Raw genomic sequence first — 27,782 nt, 5'->3', positions numbered from 1 at the left:
ACATATACACATATATGGACACACACACACACACACACAGAAGCCTTACAAGTACAACTAATCCCTGCCATTAACAGGATTGCCATCCAGAATAGACAAAGCAGACTCACCAACAAAGATGGGAGGAAGGAAAACAACAGTCTGCTTAGTGAGAAAGAATTTCCCTATCTGTCAAAGCAAACCACCGTCTGGGTTTTCCTGGAAACATGAGTGGAACCATCTGGGGGAGCTGCTGCGTCACCCTGTATCTGGCTAAGGCACTAGGACAGATTGCAAACGACGCTTACTCCCTCTGATGTGTAGCTCAGTTTGTCTAGCAACCGGTACCCCTCCCTGAGTGCTGGCTGACAATGTGTCTTCTGCTACACCAGCACGTTAGATTACCTCACCCCTATTCCTCTTGAAACTCCCACAGTCTCCTGTGCACACCACCATTACAGCCCTGAAGATGCGCTGTTGTCATTGCCAGTTTACATATCTGCCTCTCTCACTAGCCTAAGGGCTTATGAATGGCAAAGAGTGTCTTATTTTCATCTCTATTCTATTCTACAGATGAGGAAGGTGAGCCTCCAAATTACTTGGCCTTATAGCTAGTATGCTGCCAAGCTTGCATCTGAACTCAGGTCAGACTCCACAGCTCATGCTTAGACTTTTAAAAGTCAATTTCCAGATACTTTGTTCTAAGAAACTCACAAAATGCCAGGAAGCCCTCCTAGAAGTTAGGGCTGAATGCCTGAGGAAGGCCACAGAACTTGGACTCACTGGGGTTGTAGCCTGGAAGCTGACTATGAGGTACCCCTGGTGAGTGAATGCTACAGCCATCCATAATTAAGTATTTACAAGGAAAAATGGGGATAGGTCATTTCCCTAGCCTAAAGAGCACGTTTTAGCTGAAGGATGATCTCTCATGGTATCAGTCATCTCTGTTCTGTCCAAAGGGTCTGAGCAGACTTCAATCTGTGCTTTGTCTGAATTAAGGGCAGGCGGTCAGAATGTTCCACAAGGCAGGAGATAAGATGGTGACTGCACCAGGAGATAGGCAGGGAGCTAGAAGGCAAAAAAACAGCGAAGTGCCTCCAAACTGTAACAGTCCTTTAGGTCAAAGAAGAGTTATTGCAGCAGCAGAAATGTATACATCGAAACCCATGCTGAGGTTATTTGAATAATTGTGTGCAAGTTTTTTCTGCTCTACTTTTCATATAGTAAACTTAAAAAAGCAAAACAAAAAAAACCTCTAGGCTGTCAAAGCTGTTCAAAGAGGAAACAAGGAAAATCTATGTTCAGGGACCAAGGGGAGAACTCTGCTTCTGAGGGGCCAGCATGGTAGCAGTACTAGATATCAGAGGAAGGCCCTGAGCACAAGGCAAACCCAGGAAAAATAAAACTGGGGCCAATTAGCCAGCTGCCTTTGATATCTCCTGTCATGGAGCTCCATATGATAAGGGTCAAGAATTGGATTCAGGTCCCTGGTGTGTGGGTGAGAGAGAATTACCACCTGGCTCTCCCTTAGCTTCCCCAGAAGTGACAACTATAAAAAAAAGAGAAAGAAGGGAGGGAGGAAGGGAGGGAGGAAGGGAGGAGGGGAGGGAGGGAGGAGAAAGAAATCCTCCCAAAGGCTGTTCAGTCTGGTGTCCTCAAAAGCCATCTACACCTGCCCAACAGAGGGAACCTAGCTGTCAGCTAGCTAACCAGGGATCTCTGCTTCCAGAAACCATGGTAATTCAGACTTAGAAGCACCTCTTCATACCTGTCAAAGTAAGGAGTGGGGGAAAGGGAGATAGAGTCAACATGGTTTTCAATGTGTTTTCTACAGAGCACTAGGGATTCTTATGGATTGGGCTACAGAAAAGCAAGTGGAAGGTGATCACTACTCCAACCAATGTAGTGACACTTCTATTTTTTTAACATCTTCATTGAGATATAATGCACATACCATCTTAGTGTACAGCTCAAGTGTTTTTAGCATAATCACAGAGGTGTACAATCACCACAAGTCTGAAACATTTTCATCAGCCTGAGGCAGATGTGAGTTGCAATAACCCAAAAAAATGGATAACTGTGAGCTAATTCAGTCTCAGTTTCCTTATCAGTTATATGGAAAAATCACTGTGTACCCCACAGTAGACGTTTCTTGTAAAGATGACATGAGCGATTGTATGTAGAAGCACCCAGCACAGGCCTAGCACATTTCAGGCGGGTAGGAGTAGAAGAAGTAGTAAGTAATACTACTACTGGGAACTAAGCCACAGGCTGGGGACTCTCTATGCACAAGTTCATTTCGTCTGTGCCATAACCTTTCAAGGTAAGGATTACTGTCCCCATTTGACAGTGAGGAAACGAAGCTCACAGAGTTTAACGAACTTCCCAAGGTCATACAACTATTAACTGTACACCTAAAACCCTCGTCTTTCTTGCTCCAATGTCTGTGCATGTCTTTGCTCAGTCACACAGCCTTTCAGCAGCCTCAGCAGCGTCTTTTCCTTTCTTCAACACCCCTGTGTTATGTTTTTCTCTGTCTTTCCTAATATTTTAACTATAGTGATTTTACCTCCATCCAGATTCTGTATATGATTCATAGCACAGGGCAGAGGGATAGGGAAGCGGTCACAGAGGAGGTCAGACACACACATCATACACAAACGCCTGGAGCCCAGACCCTAGCAACTTCTAGAAACAGCCCACCATTGACTCAGCTGCTATCCTGGCCAGGAACTCACAAGTCAAAAGCACCCTGTCCCCCATACCACTGACCAGCCAACTCTATACTCTTGCTCTGCCCTAGTGAAACAATTTAAGGAGCACACACAGATAAGATAGAATCTTTGCTTTCAAATTCAAAAAAATGTAACTCATCACCTTTGTGTGCAAGGCCCTGCAACAAGCACTGTGGGAGAAGCAGTGATCCATGAGACCTGGTTCCTGCTCCTGGGAGGCATTCACAGTCTGGTAGGACAGACAAGGATGCACCCAACTAATTACAATATGGAGCAAAGCAATATGCCAGATGCGGGCTTCATGCCAAGTACTCTGGAGCATGGGAGAGGAAGGATTACTTCCCACTGTAGGGGAACAAACAAGATTTCTTGGAGGCAGCATTTAATCTAGGGCCAGTAGTTCTCAGCCAGGAGCAATTCTATTCCCCAGGGCGACTGACAAGTGGCAATAAAAAAAGTTTGGTTGTCACAACTTGGGTGGTGTGGGGCATGGGGTGGCTGCTCTTAGCCTCTAGTGTAGAAAGGCTAGGGATGGTGCTAAACATCCCACAACCTGGCCCAAAACGTCAGCAGTGCTGAGGCTGAGAAACCCTGATTAGGCCTTGGAGGACAAGTAGAATTTTTTCAGGCAAAAATGGGAAACAGAGTGATGCCAGGATGAGGGTTTATCTGGAGCAAAGGCACAGTGATGAGAGATTAAGAGGATGTTTGAGATGGCTGCAGCATAGAGTAAGGGAATGCAGGGTATAAGAGGAACTAGTCAGGCGAGCTAAATTCAGACTGCAGGAACCCTGGCGGGCAGGTCAGAGTTTAGATTAGTTTAGTAAGTGAAGGTAAGCCACACTTACAGTTTCATCATCTCTAAAACAGAGTTAATAACACCGAGCTCATAGAGTGGTTGAGAAGTAAATGAAACTGCATATATACTCAGCTGGCACAGGACTTATTACGTGGTAGGAATGTTACTTTTCCACCACACTCCCTTTACAAGGTAGGACTAACGATCAGAGTCGTGCTTTAGCAATTCCAGTATTAGTGCAAAAAGACAAACTTATAGGCAACAATACAATCAAAATCATTGGGGTACAAAGCAAGACATTCTAAGTGCTAAACGAGTGATGTAGACTGTGCTACAGGAGTTAGTACTGAGATGAGAGAGATCAGTGGGGGAAGAAAGCCAGGCAAGGTTCATGAAAAGTGAAGCTGGGGCATTCCAGAGGACACCTAAGACCAATACACACAGAGCCAGGGGTTGGAGGGAGGGATATAAAAAGTTAATTCCCAGAAAGGAGAACTATCTGAGCAAAGAAAGGCATCTGGAATAAACATGGAATGACTATGACCCAAAGAAGGACAAGAGTCAGATCAGAGTGGTAGGAGGTATGTCTAGAGAGACTTACAGGCTAAGGCCAGGGAATTCCCTGGTGGTCCAGTGGTTAGGACTTGGCACTTTCACTGCCATGGCCCGGCTTCAATCCCTGGCCAGGGAACTAAGACCCCACAGGCCGCACAGCATGGCCAAAGGGAAAAAAAAAAAAAAAAGGTTAAGGCCAGATTTGAAGGGATGGCGTGCCAGGCACAGGAAGTCAGATGGAATACGAAAAGGAAATTAAACTGTAACTTAGAAAGATCACTGGCAGCATGTACATGTGCTGGTGAAGGAGAAACTAGAGGCAACGGAATACTGAGGGGTGTCTACAGCTATCTGGATACAAAGAATGAAGCCACAAGCCTCAGGAGGTAATAACAATCATTGTTAGTCATGATGATAACTTCTGAGCATAATGCAGCTACTTATCTTCGTCCAAATTAACCCACGCTGGCCACAGCACTGGCTATGTGTGAGAAGCTCTTAGGGCTCTGTATACTGCCCCTCCAGCCCAATTCCTACTGGGCCTCTGGCTATTGCAAGTGGAACTGCCGGCTGCACCCCTTCGGGTTGTTTCCCCAGCCCTGATTCCACCTGGCGCCAGAGTCCATCCTTCCTCAACCCTCACAGCCTCCCAGGACCTAGCATGCTTCTTGGTGGAACAATTTTAAAAAGGTAAAAAACAGGTCAACTTTCACCATGCTAAAGTCAAGCAGATCTGATGACACTACTACAGCATGGCCTTGTTCAAAATCCTCTAGCCTTCCAGACGGGTAGGGGAAAATCAAAAGTTCTCACCTAGACCTTTTTTAAAATAAAGGCATAGGCAGGAGGCTGAGTGAGCTAACAGAGAAGTTGTGGCCTCCAGAAACGTGTGACTCTGCTCTATCACGTGCCATTTCCCTTAACATCAGCTACTCGGGTGAAGACAGAACTACCTCCTGCAGGGTCCTGGCCCTAGCCGTGTCAACCGAGCTGCTGGGGGTGGCTCCCAGAGCTGAACACTGTGGTGCCCTGGGATGATGAGAGAGCTGATTTGGAATTCTTGCGATACAAGCCAGCCCTCACTATCTGTACCATCACGCTGAGGGAGGAAAAAACATGAATTTAGAACCTATCACGCGCCAGCCCTTGTGCTTAGGGCTTTGAATACATTAAATTCTTACAACAACCCTGCAAAGAGTTACCCTCCTCAAATAGCTGAATAATTGAGGCTCAGAGAGGTGAAGTTATTTGGCTATATGTCACATAGCCAGTAAGTGGCAAAGCCAGGTTTTGAACACAGGCCTATCTCTATCAAAATGTAGGTTCTATCTGATGATAACAACAATAATAATAACAACAAGAACGAACTTTTATTGAGCCTATTCTATATGCCAGGCATTGTACTAAGTGCTTTATATGCATTATTTCATTTAATCTTCACAACAACTTCATGAGGTACCTACTATTATCACTCCACTTTTTTTTTTTTTAACATCTTTACTGGAGTATAACTGCTTTACAATGGTGTGTTAGTTTCTGCTGTATAACAAAGTGAGTCAGCTGTATATATACATATATCCCCGTATCCCCTCCCTCTTGTGTCTCCCTCCCACCCTCCCTATCCCACCCCTCTAGGCGGTCACAAAGCACGAGCTGGTCTCCCTGTGCTATGCGGCTGCTTCCCACTAGCTATCTATTTTACATTAGGTAGTGTATATATGTCCATGCCACTCTCTCACTTCTTCCCAGCTTACCTTCCCCCTCCCACTGTCCTCAAGTCCATTCTCTATGTCTGCGTCTTTATTCCTGTCCTGCCCCTAGGTTCTTCAGAACCATGTTTTTTGTGTTTTTTTTAGATTCCATATATATGTGTTAGCATACAGTATTTGTTTTTCTCTTTCTGACTTACTTCACTCTGTATGACAGACTCTAGGTCCACCCACCTCACTACAAATAACTCAATTTCGTCTCTTTTTATGGCTGAGTAATATTTCACTATATATATGTACCACATCTTCTTTATCCATTCATCTGTCAGTGGACACTTAGGTTGGTTGCATGTCCTGGCTATTGTAAATAGTGCTGCAATGAACATTGTGGTACATGACTCTTTTTGAATTATGGTTTTCTCAGGGTATATGCACAGTAGTGGGATTGCTGGGTCGTATGGTAGTTCTATTTTTAGGTTTTTAAGGAACCTCCATACTGTTCTCCATAGTGGCTGTTATCAATTTACGTTCCCACCCGCAGTGCAAGAGGGTTCCCTTTCCTCCACACCCTCTCCAGCATTTAGTGTTTGTAGATTTTTTGATGATGGCCATTCTGACTTGTGTGAGGTGATACCTCATTGTAGTTTTGATTTGCATTTCTCTAATGATTAGTGATGTTGAGCATCCTTTCATTGTGTTTCTTGGCAATCTGTATATCTTCTTTGGAGAAATATCTATCTCAGTCTTCTGCCCATTTTTGGATTGGGTTGTTTGTTGTTTTGATATTAAGCTGCATGAGCTGCTTGTATATTTTGGAGATTAATCCTTTGTCAGTTGCTTCATTTACAAATATTTTCTCCCATTCTGAGGGTTGTCTTTTCATCTTGTTTATGGTTTCCTTTGCTGTGCAAAAGATTTTAAGTTTCATTAGGTCCCATTTATTTATTTTTGTTTTTATTTCCCTTTCTCTAGGAGGTGGGTCAAAACGGATCTTGCTGTGATTTATGTCATAGAGTGTTCTGCCTGTTTTCCTCTAAGAGTTTTATAGTATCTGGCCTTACATTTAGGTCTTTAATCCATTTTGAGTTTATTTTTGTGTATGGTGTTAGGGAGTGTTCTAATTTCATTCTTTTATATGTAGCTGTCCAGTTTTCCCAGCACCTCTTACTGAAGAGGCTGTCTTTTCTCCATTGTATATTCTTGCCTCCTTAATCAAAAATAAGTTGACCATATGTGTGTGGGTTTATCTCTGGTCTTTCTATCCTGTTCCATTGATCTATATTTCTGTTTTTGTGCCAGTACCATACTATCTTGATGACTGTAGCTTTGTACTATAGTCTGAAGTATAGTACATATAGAAGTATGTACTATACTCTCATTCCTCCAGCCCCATTTTTCTTTCTCAAGATTGCTTTGGCTATTTGGGGTCTTTTGTGTTTCCATACAAATTGCAAAATTTTTTGTTCTAGTTCTGTGAAAAATGCCAGTGGTAGTTTGATAGGGATTGCAATGAATCTGTAGATTGCTTTGGGTAGTAGAGTCATTTTCACAATGTTGATTCTTCCAATACAAGAACATGGTATAGCTCTCCATCTGTTTGTATCATCTTTAATTTCTTTCATCAGTGTCTTACAGTTTTCTGCATACAGGTCTTTTGTCTCCTTAGGTAGATTTATTCCTAGGTATTTTATTCTTTTTGTTGCAATGGTAAATGGGTATCACTCCACTTCTAATGAGGAAACTGAGGCTTAAGGAGATTAAGTAACTTCACAAAGTTTCCACAGCTGGTAAAGGGAGAGCCAGGTTTAAACCTGGGTCTGTGTGACTCTGCAGCACAAGCTTTTAACCCTGTGCTATTCTACACCAGACACCACAGACACTAACAGAAGGTTAAGTATATTTTGCAGCTTCCCAGGCTCATACTAACGTACCCATCTCCACCCCACAAAATGTGTGATCACACTCTTGCATAAGACTCCCATCTCAGCCTGACAACATGCTTGCTACAGTGATATTGGTCAGTCATTCCACACACGAACATTAAAATACAATTGTCAGGGACTTCCCTGGTGGCGCAGTGGTTAAGAATCTGCCTGCCAGAGCAGGGTACACAGGTTCGAGCCCTGGTCCCAGAAGATCCCACATGCCACGGAGCAGCTAAGTCCATATGCCACAACTACTGAGCCTGCACTTGAGAGTCCGTGAGCCACAACTACTGAAGCCCGTGTGCTTAGAGCCTGTGCTCCACAACAAGAGAAGCCACCACAATGAGAAGCCCACGCACCACAACGAAGAGTAGCCCCTGCTCGCCACAACTAAAGAAAGCCCACGTGCAGCAATGAAGACCCAATGCAGCCAAAAATAAATTTAAAAATATATATACAATTGTCAGATGTAGGTAGCTTTCCTGGAAATATAGAGGAAACAGAAAGGTGGCAATAAGTAGCATTCACTGAGCCTGAATTGTGTGTCAATGCTATGCTGGGAACATTTTAAATTAACATATGATGAAATTAACTGTGGTGGAGGGCACAGGGGGAATATGGTCCTATGAGTTTTAGTACCTATGTAGATTCTTATAACTGCTCCACAGTCCAGACATGGGACAGTTCCATTACCAAAAAAACACTCCCTCATGCTGCCCCTTTGTAATCAAACCCTCCCCACACCCCTAACCCATGGTAACCACTGATCTGGCCTCCATCCCTATAGATTTGCCTTTCTTAGAATGTCATTAGATGTTATCATATAGTATGTAACTATCTGAGATGGTCTCCTTCACTCAGAGTAACGCCTTTGAGATTCATCTATGCTGTGTACATCAACAGTTCATTCCTCTTATTGCTGAGTAGTTTTCTATAGTTTGTTTTATCCATTCACACACTGAAGGACATCTGATTTGTGTCCAGTTTTTGGTGATAATGAGTAAAGCTGCTATAAACATTTGTGTACAGGTTTTAATACAAATATAAATTTTCTCTTATCTATCAGGGTAAATACCTAGAAGTAGAACTGCTGAGATATGTATTAAATTGTGTTCGGCTTTATAAGAAACTCTGTAAGAGTTCTAGTGGCTCTTCCTCCTCACATAGTACTTGGTTTTGACTACTTTTTAATTTTACCCATCCAAATAGGTGTATAGTGATATCTCATTGTGGGTTGTTTTTTTTTTTTTTTTTGGCTGCACCGGGTCTTAGTTGCAGCATGCGTGTTCTTTAGTTGTGGCATGCAAACTTTTAGTTGAGGCATGCATGAGGGATCTAGTTCCCCAGCCAGGGATTGAACCCAGGCCCCCTGCATTGGGAGCACAGAGTCTTACCCACTGGACCACCAAGGAAGTCCCTCAATGTGGTTTTAATTTGTACATCCCTAATAGCTAATGATACTGAGCATTTTTTCATACGCTTATTTGCCATGCATATATCTTCTCTGATGAAGTGTCTGCTCAAATCTTGTCTCGTTTTTTATTGAGTTGCTTGCTTTCTATTGATGAGTTTTGAGAGTTCTTTATGTGGACTGGGAACTTTTAACAGCACTTTTCTCACTTAATCCTGATAGCAACGCTGCAAGGGTAGGAATCATTAACCACCATTTTACCCTGAGAAAACCAAAGGGAAGTCACTAAACTACTATAACCTGATCACAGTTCTGCCTAATTTCAAAGTTTACTTATCACTTAATCACCTATGACATACGTATTACTAGAATGCAAGCTCTATTAAAGCAGGGATCTTATCTGCTTTGTTCATCATGGAATCTATAGCCCTACAACAGTGCCTCACACATAACAGGTATTCAATAAGAATTTGTTTAATGGCTGAACAAATGTCCTTTATTTTCCACGTAGGCTCCACAGAAGAAAATAAAACTGCTCTCAAACTGTCTGGTCCAGTCAAGGGGACAGTGGTTTTAGGAAGGCTCTTGTCTGCCCGCCTCAGACTATCAGGACAGGCTGAAGTGCCATCCCACTGCTGCAAATCCTTTGCCCAGAGGCAGTATCCCTACCAAAGGTCTCAGTAGAACACAGGTCATGAATTCCCACACTGCCAGGCTGGTAGAACTCCCTGTCAGCTTTGCAAGGAGGACACCAGCACCAATAGTGCCATCTTGCTCATCTGAAGGGCCCACAATCCATAGCCTCTGCTACCTAGGACAAAAGCAAGCAACGATGACACTTGAGAAGTCAAATTGGCTTCCCCCCACACAAATGACTATATATTGTCTATAAAATGGCTGCTGAGTCTCAGTTTACCAAAAGTCTAATTTCATAGCTTACAGCAGAGATAGAAAGATCAGAAATGAGAATGAATCAAAGAAGAGATAGAAAACTATAAAAAGAAATCACAACAATGCATACAGGAATGTAAGCACTGGGGTAACAGTGCAAGAAGCCCTGAAGACATGCTTTGAATAATCCAAAGAAAGTAACAATCTGTTCACAGTAATCTGTAAGAAGGAAAACTTACTTCGAAAATGGCTAAGAGTTTTAAATATCTAGAAATGAGGTTATAGTTCAGTTATCTGAAAAACTTACCGATATGAAGCTGAATAAATGAGACCTTAATAGAGTATCCCAGCAGACTTCTTCTAGGGTCCTTGGGTAATCAGCAATTCTTTTAAGCAGGACATAAAAATCTCAGGTCCCTGATGGCCAGCACAACCAGGGTTTCATCTCTTGTGTCTCAGCATCCATAATCTAATATTCCAAGCTCTGAGCTGCCCACCCAATGGTCTAGTTAGATCATGAACTCCATATATGTTGAGACTGACTTAAACACACACACTTTGCTACCATGACTTTCTCTTTCAAAGAGAAAGTAGCTTGTGAATGATCATGAGACCCCAGACTGGCAGGCCCCTCTGCCCACCAGAGGCCTAGACTATAGGGAGAGCAGCTGAAGCCAAGGCAGGCAGAAGCTACACTGAAAAAGAACAGCTCACCACTGGCACAGGGAAAAGCAGGGTGACAGCTTTTGTGTTATTTTAGAACAGTTTGTGCTGATGAGCTTTTTGTTGTGGTACATTCCTCTAAAAAGAACATTTTCTTCCTCCCTTCATTGACAAAGTAATTCAGCAGAAAGTGAAAAAAGAAGGAGGAGCGGATGACAAAGATATCCAGGAATTTGTGGATCTTGGATCATATCACCTTCTTGACTGTGGTGCCACGCATCTCCCAGTCCTGTGGTCAGGAAACCTCTAGGCCTCCCTCACCACCAGGAACATGGCTCTGTTCCCAGCACAGACAAATAAAATGTGGGTCCTCTGAGGGTCAGTGACACATCTAGATGTGACCAAAAGTTCGGATACTTTCATCATGGCTGTTGGCCTTGCTTAAGAACCTACAGCTGCCAGGTTCAGCAAGTATACATATCTCAGCCTGGTTGCCTGGGCCCCCTTTCCTTGCCAGGCTTTTGTCCTGCAGTTTTCTCCCACAGTCACTCTGTGTGACCAAACCTACCCTCCACGCTTCTTACTACCTCCACATCTTTGCTCACACTGCTTCCTGCTGTTCAGGCTGCCCCACACCTTCCACTCTCTCCCAATTCTATGTTCCCTCCAGGAAGTCTATTTTTCTCCTCTTATAAGTTCCTTAGACATTATCTAGTTCAACCTGATACAAGGATCCCCTCTGCTGACCAATCAGTGGAGTGCTGTGTTCTACTTTCCCATCTTCAGTGACAGGGAGTTCACTACCTACCTACCAAGGAAGCCTCTTCTATGACGAGATAGCACTGTGAGATGATTCTTTATTCCAGAAGAATATGCCTATATTTTACTTTCCCCACAGTGGTCCTGGTTCTGCCCTTAGCATAAGAGAAACAATACTGCAGTACTTAACAGCATAGGCTTTGAAATCAGATCTGTTCTCCTACCCAGCGTGTCCTTGAACAAAATGCTTAACCTTTCCAAAGTTCCAGTCCTTGATGGTAATACCAACTTCCTAAGGCTATCAACAAAGTTAAAAAAGTAACTATGCAAAGAGCTTAACACTGTGCCTGGCACAGAGTAAGGATTTCACTGTTATCATCGCCATCATTTAAGTCTGATTCCTCTACTTCGATTGCATTTGAAGATAGAAATTGTATTATCTGAATCTTTTCTTTTCCAGGCTAAAGTTTCTTCACTAGACTGTAAATTATATGAGGACAGATGTATCTCTATGTAATTATGTGTATTTGCTGCCACATCTCCACGTCTAGAATAGTGCCTGGCACACATATAATAGACAGTTATAAACACTGAATTGTATTGAATGCTGTCCGTTTCAGAGTTTCCATACCCTTCATCATTCATGTCACTCCTCTCTTTCACTGTTTCAAATGTTTTTGGCAACGTGAAATCCAAAGTTGAATTCACAACTTAAAGGTGGGCTAACCAGAGGAGGAGAGACTAGATTGGCCCCTCCCTCATGATATACACCATATTGCTACTAAAAGCTGGCATAACTTGCCAGCTTCACCCCATTGCTGGCTCAAGTGGAGCTTGAAAACAACTGAAGCTTTTCAGTCTTTTGACACATGATGACTTTGGGCTCTGGGCTCTGTGGAATTGGAGCTGCAGTCACGCCAAACGGTGAAACAATAACAGAGCTATTTCCACCTAGAGATTCCTCTCGCTCTTACTATCTGGACCACTCAACTGGATCCCAGCAACTGCAGCCTGGAATTCAGAATGATCTTTCTAGGAACCTTTGTTTCTTCCTCACAAATAGAGTATACGCTTCCAAAGGGCAAGATCTGACTGTCTTGCCTTCTCTTCCACATGCCAGCACAGGGCTGAGCACAGAGTAAGGACAGATGGATGCTCTCCATCTACAGCAGGATTACAGCAAGGATTCAGGGAAACTGTACAGACGAGCCTCAGGGCTCCCTCTCCTCTCAAACAGCACAGCTCGGTCAGTGTTGTGCTTCTAGCCGGTAGGCAAACAGGAGCCAGTCCAGGCACAGACACAGATGTTAAGGCCTGCACTCTGGCAGGCCGGCTCCTAGAGGCTGCTCTGCTGAGAATCACCTTCCCTGACAAGGATGCATTCCTAGAGGACAAGCCAATATCAAGAACACCTCTCCTCAGGGAACAGCCTGTCTAGACAGCTTCAGGGACTGTTCACACAGGAGGAGAAGAGAGCCACACAGGGTGAGGGAGCTCACCTCATCACTTTCTTCCACATCCACGTCACCATTGGCATCATCATCCATCAGCTTGTGGATGCTGCGGACTGCATCAAAGCTGAGCTTCTCATCCTCACTGTGGCACAGGGGCTTGTCAATCCGGCAAAACTCTGTACAGGAAAAGCAAGAGACAACATTACTGGGGGCTGCCACCCAGCTCTATTACCTACCTGTCTCACAGTCCCTGGCTTCTAGCACCTGACTCCTCACACAGCCACTTAACAGACTATTTGTACAGTGATAAAAGTATTTCATATTAACTGTCTTCCCTATTTAGGATCAATGCTTTATTATCCTAATAGTTCCTTGGCAGGGAAGTCAAGCATAGGACTAGGAATACACTGGGATCTACACAAAGAACATGCATAAATAACTCACAAGAAAAAAATATACAAGTGAGAGAAAATACAAATAGTTGATGAACACAGGGAAAGGTCTTACTAGTAATCAAAGAAATACATATTCAAATGAAACATCATTTTTAGTCAATAAATAAATGTGAATTAATACAATCTTTCTAGAAATAGGAAAACAGGCCATTTGTTCCAAGGCCAGAGTACTACGTAGTTTCCTTTTTGTTCACTTTGTCACTGCCTGTACATATAATGCCAGCCACAGGCTAACTGAGGAAACCCTTCACATCTTATGCCTTCTCCAGGACAGCTACATTCAGCAAGCATGGAGGTCTGGAGTGAAACTTCCTTCACCCACCACCATACAGTCATACAGCAATAAAACCAGCACAAGAGCCTAGCCCACCCAGTCTCTTTCATGACACCTAATCCTCTCTTACGAACCTGGAAAACACCTAGCCTGATCAAGGCACATAGCAGAAAGAGCCTGGAATCTAGTCATAGCTCTACTATGTGGCTCTAAGGAGGTCACTTCCCTTCTTCAGGCTTCAAGTTCACTATTTGAAAAAGATATTTTAACTAAAGTTTCTGGTATTTCTTCCAATTCCTAGAGTATAAAATTCCTCTTGCCTTTCGACCCTGATCTTTCTAGGCAAAATACTCTTCAGATCACCCCCAAAGAAGACAGAAGAAAAACCGTGACCTCCCAGATAACAGAAGCAGTCACAGAAGAGAAAGCAAGGACAGGGTGAAGAAGCTGTGGCTGTGAAGCCTTCTAGAAGTCCCTGATCAGAGACCGGAAACAGTAATCCATCTAATCATTTACTTGTCTGCTGGTGAGAAACAGAGACAGGATTGGACAGGTCACCTCTCTATCGCTTGCTAGTTGCTCAAATCCTTTTCAAAATGAGGAGGGGTGTAAATATTAAAATTTTTAAGTCCCAGATGTGACTCAATAAAAATATGTTGGATATTGAAGCTCACAGATGTTAACGGATGTGCCCAAAGTCAAAGGTCGCTGAAGAGGCACAGCAAGAGCCCGGGTCTGCTGACTCGCAGGCCAGCACTTCACCTGCCTTTATGCCAAGGTAACCAGACAGCTTTAGTTTCATCTTCTGGAAGCCACGGACAGTAATGCTGGTAGGAAGCACACTGAAGAAATGGCTTTATAAAAGAAAAAAGTAGATAAATAGTATGCATACAAAAGAAATAAGTACCTCCATGCAACCTTATGTTCCTCTACCCTTGTCCTGGCAAGGTGGAGCTGAAAATGGAGGGTGGGGTAAAGGGGTGGTGGGTATTGAGGAAAAGAGGAGAAAGTAGCCAAAAATTAAGGAAATGTTTCTCAGTTTCCTCACCAACGAGAGCTCTTGGCATGATTGCTTCATTCATGGACTCCTATCCACAAATTACCTAGCCCCAAAAAATTGCAGTAAGTAACAACTAGTCCACAGATGAAGCACACAGCACTGAGATTAGCATAACCAACATAACACTTTCCTTCCCTTATTCCTGTTTTTATATTACTCAAAGGCATATATAATTGCCTATAAGAGCTTTTTGATCAGCATATGATATGCCCATTTAAACAACATTTATTGAGTACTCTTCATATATCAGGGTCTATAATCAGCACAGGGTATAAAGAGATGAATCAGACTTCATCTTTGCTCTCAAGGAGCTCAATTATAAAAGTGGGGGAGATAAGCAATTAAAACACTATGCACTAAGTGCCATAATAGAAAGAATTGAGGTTATGCTAGGGGTCAGCAACTTCTGTAAAAAGCCAGACAGTAAACATTCAGGATTTATGGGCCAAAAAATCTCTGTGGCAGCTACTTAACTATGTCATTGAGCACAAAAACAGCCACAGACAAAACATGAGTGAGAGAACTTAGCTGTGTTCCAACAAAATTTTATTTACAAAAACAGGTGGTGGGTTGGATTTGGCCCTTGGACCATACTTTGCTGACCCCTTTTCTAGAGTTCCATAGGTAGCACACCTGAAGCACATCAGATCGACAGATGTCTGACCCAAAACAAAGAAACCTAATCTTTTCATTAGCAAGTATCCACCCACAGAATGAACCTAAGTAAAGTACTTCTATTAGGCTTTTAAAAAATAATGGGAATAGTTTACCAAGCTCTAGGGACTGGGGTCTCCAGGCTGGGCACAATTGGCCTACAGCAGGTCCAAGAAATTTGGGCTTCAAGCATCAGGCTCTAGTTTGTAACCTGATCAGACAGACAGGTGACCTTTGCTGCTGGCATCATCTGGCATAGAGAAGGATTAAAGGGATTGAGGATAAGGGAGTACAAAATCTTGATGTCCCATATGGCCATAGAATCCTGTCCAGAAAAATCATGTCAGCCAAAATTCACAAATAATTCCTTCAATGAAGCATTTTCTAGGCTGTCTCTCTCTCTCCTTCCTGAGACCTTTTCTACCTTCTCTTAATACATTCCAATCTGGCAAGATTTCCCAGACCCATCCAGAAATTACCTTAAAAGATCCACCCATTTTAGAAACACATTATTACTGCAATGAAAGAGCCCTGCACTTGGAGTCAGAACACATGTGTCAAAATCCCAGCTTCATCAGTTACAACCATACGATATTGGACAAGTTGTTTAACTTCTCTGAGCCTCCAATATCTCATTTGCAAAATAAGGATAATTAACTCTGCTGCATAGGGTTTTTGTGAGAGTTAAGCAAGACCACATTTGTTAAAACACCTAGCATAGGGCCTGCATGAAGCTGACATTAATACATTTGTAGTCTCCTTTTTTCCTCCCAGAGCAGCAAGTGAACAGTTCCCATCTTTTGCTAACTTCAGCCACTTTCCCTCTAAGACCATAAAGAATCAAACACAGGCAGTACAGTCCAATCACATTGCTCAGAGGAATGTTCTAGGTGAGCTGGCAAGCAACTCCGACAATAGCCTGTCTTCCCACAGCATTTATATGTCTATCACTGATAACATTTATCATACTGTGTTGTAGTTGTCTATTTAATTTGTCTTCCCCATAAGGGCTAGGGACTATGTACCCAGCAGCAAGAAAAGACCAGGTTCTTGGTAGATGCTCAGTAAATGTTTTCTGAATGAATAACTAAATATCAGCTCTACAATTATATATGGGATTTCTGTAGGCAGAAAAGAGAAGAATTTTAGGTAGAGAGAATAGTATAGGACCAAGTTTTAAATTTTTTGGTCTCAGGACTCCTTTTTACACTTAAAAATTGAAAATCCCTTGGGCTTCCCTGGTGGCACAGTGGTTGAGAGTCCGCCTGCTGATACAGGGGACACGGGTTCATGCCCCAGTCCAGGAAGATCCCACATGCCACAGAGTGGCTGGGCCCGTGAGCCATGGCCGCTGGGCCTGCACGTCTGGAGCCCGTGCTCTGCAAAGGAAGAAGCCACAACAGTGAGAGGCCCACGTACCACAAAAAAAAAAAAAAAATTGAAAATCCCAAACTGTATTTACTGTATTAGAAATTAAAACATAAATCCTAATATTTAGTAATTAATTCATTTTAAAACAATAAAATCTCATATACATTAATATAAACATGTTTTAATGAAAAACAATTGTTCTCTGCAAAAAAATTCATGAGGAGAGTGGTATTGTTACACATTTTTGTAAATCTCTTTAATGTCTGACTTGATAGAAAACAGCTGTTACAGCCTCATTATATGTTTCCACATTCAAGGTGTTGTTTTGATTGAAGATCAAAACATAGATATGCAGTTGGAAAATGCAGGAGTATTTTAATAACCTTTCAGATAATTGTGGTCATTCTTCTCTGATACTTCACCAAAACTCAACAAGTAGGAAGTTTATTAAAGGTTAGTTACAAGGTGAAATCTGAAACTATACAGATGAACTTTTTGTACTCTATTACAATAAAATCCATTGGTCTATCTTGTACTTTGAATGGATCTTTTATCCATAGGTGATTTTTTTTTTTTTGGCCGCACAGCATGCGGGATCAGATCTTAGTTCCCTGACAAGGGATTGAACCCACGCCCCCTGCAGTGGAAGCATGGAGTCTTAACCACTGGACCACCAGGTAAGTCCCTACCCATGGGTGATTTTGAAACATGATACACTAATCATTTGGAAACTAGTGATTCGATGAGTTAGGCAGAACTTCCAAATTTGACACAGTTCATTTATACAGTATCAAAATAATCACAATTATTAATATCACCACTGATTTCATCAGAAAAGCTGTAAATCTGGAGAAGCTGTCAAGTTCACAGTGGCAGATACAAGTTTTCCCAAACTCTTATTTTCAATTAAAAGCTGGAATTTTATCACTGGCAACAAATACTATCAGTTGTTTTCCTTAAAGTAGCAGACCCACTTCATTCATTTTCAAGAAGATGTCTGCCAAAAGCATAAGTCTGAGTAATTGCAATTTGTCAGTTATTCTTTCAAGTAAAACTAGTGTTCCCCGAGAAAAGGAGGTAGTTCAGCTTGCAACTCAATCACACAAATGCATTTCCTTGAGATAAACATCAGGCTCCTACATGCAGCAAAAGTGCTTTATGCATACTTCCTGTTTTATCACACAGAATACTAAAGAGACATGTATTCATGGGATACAATTTAATAAAATTAATAAATTTTTACTTCTCTATTAAAAGCTTAAAAAAAACTGAGAGGGCGTGGAGGTGAGGAATGCAGTGATTATTGGCACAATTTTGTGCCACTCTTTTGACTCCTGTTAAGGTGCCAGCAGTTTTACCTACTAATTTCTTCTGCACCAACAGTGCAAAAGTACACACGATGGAAAAAGCAAATAGCATCTTAGTATTATTATTAAATGGCTTTGACCTTCTGGATCCCCACAAAGATCTTGGTGACCTCCAGTGGTCTGCAGACCACACTTTCTTAACCACTGGTGGACAAAACCACAAAGGCTTTTCCCTCATGTCCAAATCTCCTCTCCTTACCCAAGACAGAGCTAATCATTTACTGTTTTATGCTCCAAAGCACTCTGTACATAACTCTGTTATATTAATTCTCATGCTCTGAGTTGTTTGCATGCCACATCCAGAAAAGGGCAAGGACTAAATTTGACTCACGCTATCCTCCAGGGCCCAGCATGGCACCATCACTAATATCCACCTTGTCAAGTATGAAATCAGTAAGTGCTGGCTGAACGAATGAATGCGTGAATGAATGGATTCATAACAAACCACCTCCCCAAAAGGCAACAGAATTCTTGAGGGCAACCCACCAGTTCCCACCACCAATATCCACCATCCACCTAATGCCTCTCCTCTCCCAGCACTACCGTGCAGAGCCACTACAGTTGAGCTGGACAATGGATTATCTGATGTGAGACACAAGCCTAGAGGGAAAGAAATGAGAGAAACAGCAGTCAAGGAAGAAGGTAGAGAGAAGGAGGAGAGAAGGGCACTGGTCAGACTGGTCTTCAGCGCTTGGCTGGAACCTGAGGGGAATCTGGATGGAAATGGCTAAATTTTACCAACAGGGGCCTCATCTCTGAAAATAATTTCTCCCCCTTCACCCTCCACCCCCCAGCCAGGACTGGCAGGCTTTGCAGTGACTCTGATGGGATCAGAATCCACCCTTACCCTTAGAAAGGGCTCAAAAGACTGTAAGACTGAGAGCATGAGCCCTAGGAAGACTCAGATTTGACCAAGGACCATGAGGTTCCAGAGATAAAACAGCCTGGAACCTAGAATGAGGATGGGACTGGGGAGGAGGACAGGGGAGCCTCTAGACAAAAATGTGAAGGCTGAGAAGGGGAACTGGCTTGGGACATGGAACTGGCAAGAAAATGTCCCCCCTGGAATACCGCATGTAGCAGGCCTAGCCACAGAGGAAAGAGGAGTCCTCTTTGAGGAAAGAGGATTCCTGGGCTGTGTAAAATCCAGCCTACCTGAGGGATGTTCCTTCCCCTGTTAGAACATCATGTCCTCATATCCAAGAAGAGGCCCAGCTCTTCTCAGCAGGGGGCAGGAACTGAGAAGCGCTTCCCTTCTAGACAAAGCTGGCACTGGTTTCAGCTACCCAAGCAGCACTGACCCAAAAGACTTCTGACCATGCTCACTTCTCCTCAGAGGGAGAATACATAAAAAATAACCCATACAGCACCAAGAGTGAACCCTAACGTAAACCACGGGCTTTGGGTGATTACAACGTGTCGATGTAAGTTCATCCTTGGTTAAAAAAAAGAAGCACCATTCTGGTGAGAAATGTTGATAACGGGGCTGGCTATGCACGTGTGGAGGCAGAAGCTATATGGGAAATCTCTGTACCTGCCTCTCAATTCTGCTGTAATCATAAAACTGCTTTAAAAAATAAAGTCTTAAAAAAAAACATAGCCTGTAATATGTGTGTGATTGGTAGAGATTTTGTTCAATTCTTATTAGCCTGCTTTTAAAAATATTACATATGTTGATTATAATGTGAGATAATTATATTCTCACTCTAACCTGAGATTTGAATACTCCAGTAACAGTTGTTTATTTTACTTTTTTCATTTTCTCTTTTTTTTAATTAATTTTTATTGAAATATAGTTGCTTTACAATGTTGTGTTAGTTTCCACTGTACAGCAAAGTGAATCAGCTATACGTATACATATATCCCCTCTTTTTTGGATTTCCTTCCCATTTAGGTCACCACAGAGCACTGAGTAGAGTTCCCTGAGCTATGCAGTAGGTTCTCATTAGTTACCTATTTTATACATAGTGTCAATAGTGTATATGTGTCAATCCCAATCTCCCAATTCATCTCACCTCCGCCCCGCTCCTTTCTCCCCTTGGTTTACATACGTTTGTTCTCTACATGTGTCTCTATTTCTATTTTGCAAATAAGATCATCTGTACCATTTTTCTAGATTCCATATATATGCATTAATATATGATATTGGTTTTTCTCTTTCTGACTTACTTCACTCTATATGACAGTCTCTAGGTCCATCCACGTCTCTACAAATGACCCAACTTCGTCCCTTGTTACGGCTGAGTAATATTCCATTGTATATACGTACCAAGTCTTCTTTAACAGTTGTTTAATTTATATTAAACATAATTAAAGAAAGTCATCAGTGGAAAAACGATAATCCATAGCATCAACTATATATAAAGCTCCAATGAGCAACATAGTGAGATATACCTCTGAGTTTCAGCATTTCTGACTTTGTACCTCATGTAGGCTTAACACGGTCAGCTTACAGCTGCAGTTATCTGAGGGTATCTGAGGGCAGAGCTATGTCTTTTTCATTTTTTCATAGCACCTACTACCACCTCACACATGATATATTTGTTCATTTATTTGTTTATTGTCTGTCTCCCTCCAATAGATGTAAGGTTCACAAGCAAGGACTTTTTTTGTTTACTGCAGTATCTCCAGGGACTCATATAGTGTCTGGCACATAGTAGGTATTCAATATAGCTTTGTTGAATGAATGAATAAATCTTTGTCTTCCCTAATGTGCAGAGCAGACTTCTCCTCTCTACCTGACTTTTTTTTTAAATAAATTTATTTATTTTATTTATTTTTATTTTTGGCTGTGTTGGGTCTTCGTTGCTGTGCACAGGCTTTCTCTAGTTGCATTGAGTGGGGGCTACTCTTCATTGCGGTGCACGGCCTTCTCATTGCGGTGGCTTCTTTCGTTGCAGAACACAGGCTCTAGGCGTGCGGGCTTCCATAGTTGTGGCTCGAAGGCTCAGTAGCTGTGGCTCGTGGGCTCTAGAGCACAGGATCAGTAGTTGTGGCGCACGGGCTTCGTTGCTCCACAGCACGTGGGATCTTCCCGGACCAGGGCTCGAACCCGTGTCCCCTGCATTGGCAGGCGGATTCTTAACCACTGCGCCACTAGGGAAGCCCCTCTACCTGACTTTTAAATGTTGGACTTTCAAAGAATTCAGGCTCAGTCCTAGGCTCTGTTCTCATACTATACTCTCTCCTAAGTAATCTTACCTCTCCCCATAGCTTCAACTACCCTTTAAAGAAATTACTAGCCATTACCAGCTCCCAAAAAACAAAATGATGTTTCTGGTTCAAGTTTCACTTTTGGCCTACAGAAACCCACAGACTCCAACTACCTACTAAGCATCTCCATGTGGATGTGTAACAGGCACCTCAACTCATAATGTCTAAATCTAAACTCATTACCTTTCCCCCAAACTTCCTACTTCACCAGTTGTTTGTGTCAGAAACCTTGACGTCTCACTCTCCCTCACTCCCCACATTTAATCAATCACCAATCCTAGTTCAAGACTCTTACTATTCCAGATCTCATTCTCCACACAGCATGTCACTCTCAGCAGAGAGATTCTAAATACTTGAGCAATCAGCAGGAGTGCTGGCTATAGGCAGTGCTGGTGCGTACCATCTGCATATCTGTCCAAGGCCTCTCCCTTCCTAAAACCCTTCAAAAGTTTCTCATTATTCTCAAGATAAAGTTCAGGATTTCCCTGGTGGCGCAGTGGTTAAGAATCTGCCTGCCAACGCGAGGGACACGGGTTTGAGCCCTGGTCCGGGAAGATCTCACATGCCGCGGAGCAACAAAGCCCATGTGCCACAACTACTAAAGCCCGTGCACCTAGAGCCTGTGCTCCACAACAAGAGAAGCCACCGCAATGAGAAGCCTGTACACCACAACGAAGAATAGCCCCCGCTCGCCGCAATTAGAGAAAGTCTGTGCACAGCAACGAAGACCCAATGCAGCCAAAAATAAATAAATAAAATAAATAAATTTATTTAAAAAAAAAAAAGTTCAAAGTCCCTACTGTGGCCTGCCAGGCCCAGAACAATCTGCCACCTGCCACCTTTCTGGTCTCATGTCCAGCAACTCCTCCTGCTTTGTATGACCCTTCTTTGATGTGCCAAGTTTCTTCCCTCCTTTCCACACAGCACAGTGGTTCTCGGCTCTGGCAGCATATTAGGATCACCTAAGGAGCTCTTAAACTGCTGACACGCAGCCTCCAGTATCTCTGTGGGTGAGACCTAGGTATGGGTTTGGGTTTTGGGTTGTTTTTTTTGTTTTTTCTTTAATTGAGAAATAACACACATATAGTAAAGTACATAAATAAACATAAGGATCAATTTAAAAATATATATATATGTATGTATATATATACGTATATCCATGTAACTTTCACCAAAATCCAGATACAGAACATTCCTAACACTCCAGGAAGACTCCCTCCCCTTGTCCCTCTCCAATCACTACTACCACGACCCCACAGCGGTAACCACTATTCTGACTTTCACCACCATAGATAAGTTTTGCCCTTTTTTTCGACATTTATTAAAATGGAGCATGGGGCTTCCCTGGTGGCACAGTGGTTGAGAGTCTGCCTGCCGATGCAGGGGACACGGGTTCGTGCCCCGGTCCGGGAGGATCCCACATGCGGCGGAGCGGCTGGGCCCATGAGCCATGGCCGCTGGGCCTGCGCGTCTGGAGCCTGTGCTCTGCAACGGGAGAGGCCACAACAATGAGAGGCCCGCATACCGCAAAAAAAAAAAAAAAATGGAGCATGGATATTTTTAGGGTACAGTTGCACACAATAAAATGCCCCCATTCTAAGTATACAGTTCTATGTGTTTGACAAACATATGCATTCATATGACCACCACCCTGATTAAGATCTAGAACACCTCCATGGTCTCAAAATGCTCCCACTTGGCTCTTCAGTGCCAACCTTAATCCCCGTCCCCACACAACCACTGATCTGATTTCTATCATTAGAAATTAGTTTTGCCTCTTCTAGAACTTCAAATAAATATAATCACAGCTCTGTACTCTTTTGTGTCTGGCTGCTTTTGTTCAGCATGATTTGAGATTCAACCATGCTGTCACGTGAATCAGTAGTTTGCTCCAATTTATTGCTGAGTAGTATTCCATTGAATGGATATACAATTTGTTTATCCATTAACCAATTTCTAGCTGTTACAAATAAAGGTTATGAACGTTAGTGTATAAGTCTATGTGTGTACACATGTTTTCATTTTTCTTGAGTGAAAATGAGTGTTTCGTTCCTTGAGTTCCACTAGGGGTGGAACTGCTGGGTTAGATGACAGGGGTATGCTTAACTTTTTAAGTAACTGCCAAACTGTTTTCCAAAGCAGTTGTATCACTTTATACTCCCACCAGTAAGCACCAGTATGAAGCACCAGTCCTGTTGCTTCGTATACTCTCTTATACCTGGTGATGATGCTAATGTGAAGCCCAGGTTGAGAACCACCTTGAATTCCTTTTATATGAAAGGCTCTTCTCTTTCTTAACCTGCAAACTCTGACTCATACTGCTAGTCTCAGCTTAAATACTTTTTCTCCAAAGAATCTTCTTTGATTCATCTTCTTTCCCAAACTAGTTTAGGCCCAAATTATATTTTCTCCAAAGTACCCTATATTTTTCATTTACAACACTTTTCACAATTGTAATTATTTGTGTGATACTTTGCTTAATATCTCTCTTCTCCACTAAACTGTAAGCTCCATAGCAGCAGGAATCATGGCTATCTTCTTCGTGGCTGAATCCTAGCTTCTAGCCAAACTCTAGCACCTAGCAAAGTCCCTAGCACAACAGTTGGGCTTCAATAAACATTTGTTGAATAAACAAATGAATGCCCAAAAGAACCTGTTGCATGAAGGAGCAAATTCAGAGATGAACAAATAACAGTCCTTGCTCACAGAAAGTACTAGAATGAGTATAGTATATGAGTTACAAAAACACAAAGTAGAATATGGTAAAGGGTCAAGAGACCAGAGCAACAGGAGACAGCACAGTCTGAACAACAGGTAGAAGGCAGTGGGGGCAGAAGGGAAGGCTACCTAAGCACAGCAACCCAAAAGCAAGGAGCACAGCACCTCACATGGTTTGATTTATTAAAAGAGCCAAAGTCAGAACTTCCCTGGTGGTCCAGTGGTAAGACTCCACACTCCCAATGCAGGGGGCCCGGGTTCGATCCCTGGTCGGGGAACTAGATCCCGCGTGCATGCCACAACTAAGAGTTCGTATGCTGTAACTAAGAAGTCTGCAGGCCACAACTAAAGATCCCACATGCTGCAACTAAGATCTGGTGCAGCCTAAATAAATAAATAAATAAACAAATAGGCCAAAGTCAAAGGGTTCTTTTTGCCAATCTTGCAAAAGCTCCTGGCATAGAATGGGAGTAACAGATAGTGGGATCTCTCATCATACTCAAACTCTAAATGGCAGAGTTGGAGGAGCTTTGGAGGGCATTAAGGGCCACTGCTCACTTTACAAGTAGAGAAGGAAACTGAGGCCATGAAATGGGGTTGTTTTGCCATAGGTGGGCTGGCAAAATAGTGTTAGAACCAGATTAGAAGCCTCACTAACTTTTTTTAAATTTATTTTATTGAAGTATGGTTGATTTACAATGTTGTGTTGATTTCTACTGTGCAGCAAAGTAATTCAGTTTTACATATATGTAATATTTTTTAATATTCTTTTCCATTACGGTTTATCATAGGATATTGAATATAATTCCCTGTGCTCTACTGTAGGACCTTGTTGTTTATCCATTCTAGATATAATAGTCTGTATCTGCCAACCCCACACTCCCAATCCATCCATCCCCCACCCCCCTCCCACTTGGCACATACAAGTCTGTTCTCTATATCTGTGAGTCTGTTTCTGTTTTATAGATAAGTTCATTTGTGTCATATTTTAGACTCCACATATAAGTGGTATCATATGGTATGTGTCTTTCTCTTTCTGACTTACTTCACTTAGTATGATAACCTCTAGGTCCATCCATGTTGCTGCAAATGGCATTATTTCATTTTTTATGGCTGAGTAGTATTCCATAGTACATGTACACCACATCTTCTTTATCCCTTCCTCTGTCAATGGACATCTAGGTTATTTCCATGTCTTGGCTATTGTGAATAGTGCTGCTATGAACATAGGGGTGCATGTATCTTTTCGAATTATAGTTTTTTTCAAGATATATGCCCAGGAGTGTGATTGCTGGATCACATGGTAGCTCTATTTTTCATTTTTTGAGGACCCTCCAAACTGTTCGCCATAGTGGCTGCACCAACTTACATTCCCAACAACAGTGCAGGAGGGTTCCCTTTTCTCCACACCCTCTTCAGCATTTGTTATTTGTAGTCTTTTTAATGATGGTCATTCTGACTGGTGAGAAGCCTCACAATCTTCTTATACCATGTCTTGTGGCAAGACTATGGTTGGGAGATCCAGATGAGCCTGTGCAACAGGGCTTCTTAGAATGACTAATTCTTACTCTCCAAGGCCAACAAACAGGGGTAGCGGGGAATGGGTTCCATTAGGTTGTGTTTGTCTATTCAGGGCAAATTCAGAAGCCCTAACTGAGCTTGTGCCATTCCCCAAGCAGGGTAAAACATAACTTCCCGACATATGGGATCATATGTATATGTATAGCTGATTCACTTTGTTATAAAGCAGAAACTAACACACCATTGTAAAGCAATTATACCCCAATAAAGATGTTTAAAAAAATAATAATAATAAAAAAAAAAAAAAAAATAACTTCCCGGTTTTGCCTTAACTTCTTCAGTGTCTAGCACTAGCCAAAGGCCCCTTCTTCACTAGGACTTAGAAACAAAGTTAAAAAGACACTAGAGGGGCACTCAGTCACCCCTTTGTGTCCCATTTCTACCATCTTCCTCCTCTCAGTATTCTTTTCTTCAAATTTTGATCTCACAAGAAGCATCCTTCCAGAAGATGGTTAATCCTTAAAGTTAGTCCCCACCAAGCAGGCCATGCCCTCAATAACTTGGGCTTCTGGTCCTTCTGGCTGTTCTGACACCTGGTGCCTACTCCTGGGTCTCCTGCAGGGCTTTGGACCCTTGCCCATCTGCTTAACAGCCTATTTGCCTGCACTTTTAAACCTATAACCTTTCTGACTGAATTAAAAGTGTCTGACCCCAAATTCAGTGCTCACATGCTGGCATTTTAACACTCATTTATGACTTTCAAACAGCTATTTGATGAAATAGCTAGCTAAAGGCAGTGGCAGTACAAAGAGAAGTAAGACACACTTTTCTGGCCTCCAGGGTCCCCTCCATTCCTACCCCCTAATTATTAAAATATATACTGAATTACATAAGTGGTAGATGTAGGTCTTTGAATCTGACTTTCTTACACCCTGACTACTCCTAAGGATTAATTTTCTTATCTGAAAAATCAGTAAAGTTCTTTAAAATCAGTAAACCCCTATAAAAATGTCAGTCGTTCATTTGTCAGTTCTCTATTCTTTGCTTTACCTGTGAGTCTCATGTTCCCAACTACAGCAGGAGGAGTCTGATTTTTCCAGTATCCCTTGTGTCTGGCCCTGGGCTAGGCAGCACAGTACCTGGTTCTAGCGACAACTGAAAGGTGCATACAGGTTTGGAAGATTCACTTTCTCAGCTCTGGGGTCCCACACACCACAGGTCTTTACATTCTTTACATTCTAAAGACGTCTGTGCCAAGAAGTGTGACGGTCCCAGAGAAATTCAACACACCCTCGTTCAAAAGCCACCCCAAATTCTCTGATCTGGCGCCTGACCCAAACATTCCTGTGTCCTGGCCAGTACTTGTCAGGGTCTGAGATGGCCAAAAAAATAATTACAAACAACTCAAAACATCTTTCTGCTAGGAAGAGTTTTCTAACAGTGCTGGGGTGGCCATCCAAGGACCAGCCCAGATAGGGACTTGGCGCAGTGCCCTGGGGAGATGTCCAACCTATTAGTGGACCCTCTAGGATTATACCCTCTGAGTTCAGAAGTGGGGCTGGCTCCCAATAATCAGTGCTTATCACAGCAGCCCCAAGAGCAAAGTGATAAAGGCCTTGAAGATATAAACACTGAGGAGCCAGGCACACCACTGCATGGGGTAAAAACAATGTGGATTACAGTTTCCATAGCAACAAGAGGTTCTTCCTCAAGCCTCCCAGGCCCACTGCTGGCTGGCTTACTAGAGAACACATTCCTAGGCTCCAAAAGAGACCAAGACTAGGAGAGAACTTCTCACCATCTTTCTGCCCCATATAAGCCTCCACTCAAACAATACAAGGAAGCTAACTGGGCCCCCTTCTTATTTTCCTGAGAGAAGATAACCAAGAACACCTACTGAAAAACCTGGCAGTCAGGATGATCGTTTTAAGAACTAGGTTCGCAGCCCTTCCTTACCCGATGCAGCTCTCAGCTATGGTGGCAGAGCAATTCCCCTGAAGAGCGACTGACTATTAGGAATGAAGTATGCCTGAGCCTCCTTACAGCCCAGGCTCCCTGACCCTGCTCCCTCATCTGCACAAGCCTGATGCGATTTCTGAGGAAAAGCCTCTCTGGCAAAGCACATTCCAGCTCACAGAGAACGGAGTTCAGGTCTCAAAGTCTCTTGCCTGGGTTACTACAATAGCTTCCTCGCTGATCTCCCTGCCTCTGCTCTAGTCTCTCTTAAACTCATCCTCTACCAAAGCAGTCAGTATAATTTTTCTAAAAT

The 27,782-nt window shown here is 42.7% G+C and overlaps 1 protein-coding gene and 1 non-coding gene across 5 annotated transcripts in view; one reads left to right on the top strand and one right to left on the bottom strand.

The window, feature by feature from the left end:
- The window catches only part of STIM1 (stromal interaction molecule 1), a 189,653-nt gene that overhangs the window by 73,963 nt on the left and 87,908 nt on the right, over positions 1-27,782 (bottom strand). For all 4 annotated transcript variants that reach the window (XM_024731854.1, XM_024731852.1, XM_024731855.1 and 1 more), the window contains exon 2: positions 12,926-13,056. In XM_024731854.1, the coding sequence (XP_024587622.1) occupies positions 12,926-13,056 (131 nt within the window). The remainder of the gene's footprint in view (positions 1-12,925; positions 13,057-27,782) is intronic.
- On the top strand, positions 4,133-4,204 carry TRNAE-UUC (transfer RNA glutamic acid (anticodon UUC)). Its single transcript has one exon. It is a non-coding gene; the product is annotated as a tRNA-Glu (tRNA).

The sequence above is a fragment of the Neophocaena asiaeorientalis genome, unplaced genomic scaffold, assembly GCF_003031525.2.
Source record: "Neophocaena asiaeorientalis asiaeorientalis breed wild unplaced genomic scaffold, Neophocaena_asiaeorientalis_V1.1 scaffold232, whole genome shotgun sequence".
Taxonomy (NCBI): domain Eukaryota; kingdom Metazoa; phylum Chordata; class Mammalia; order Artiodactyla; family Phocoenidae; genus Neophocaena; species Neophocaena asiaeorientalis.
The sequence above is the reverse complement of the archived record's forward strand: the minus strand, read 5'-3'. Positions and strand labels throughout refer to the sequence as shown.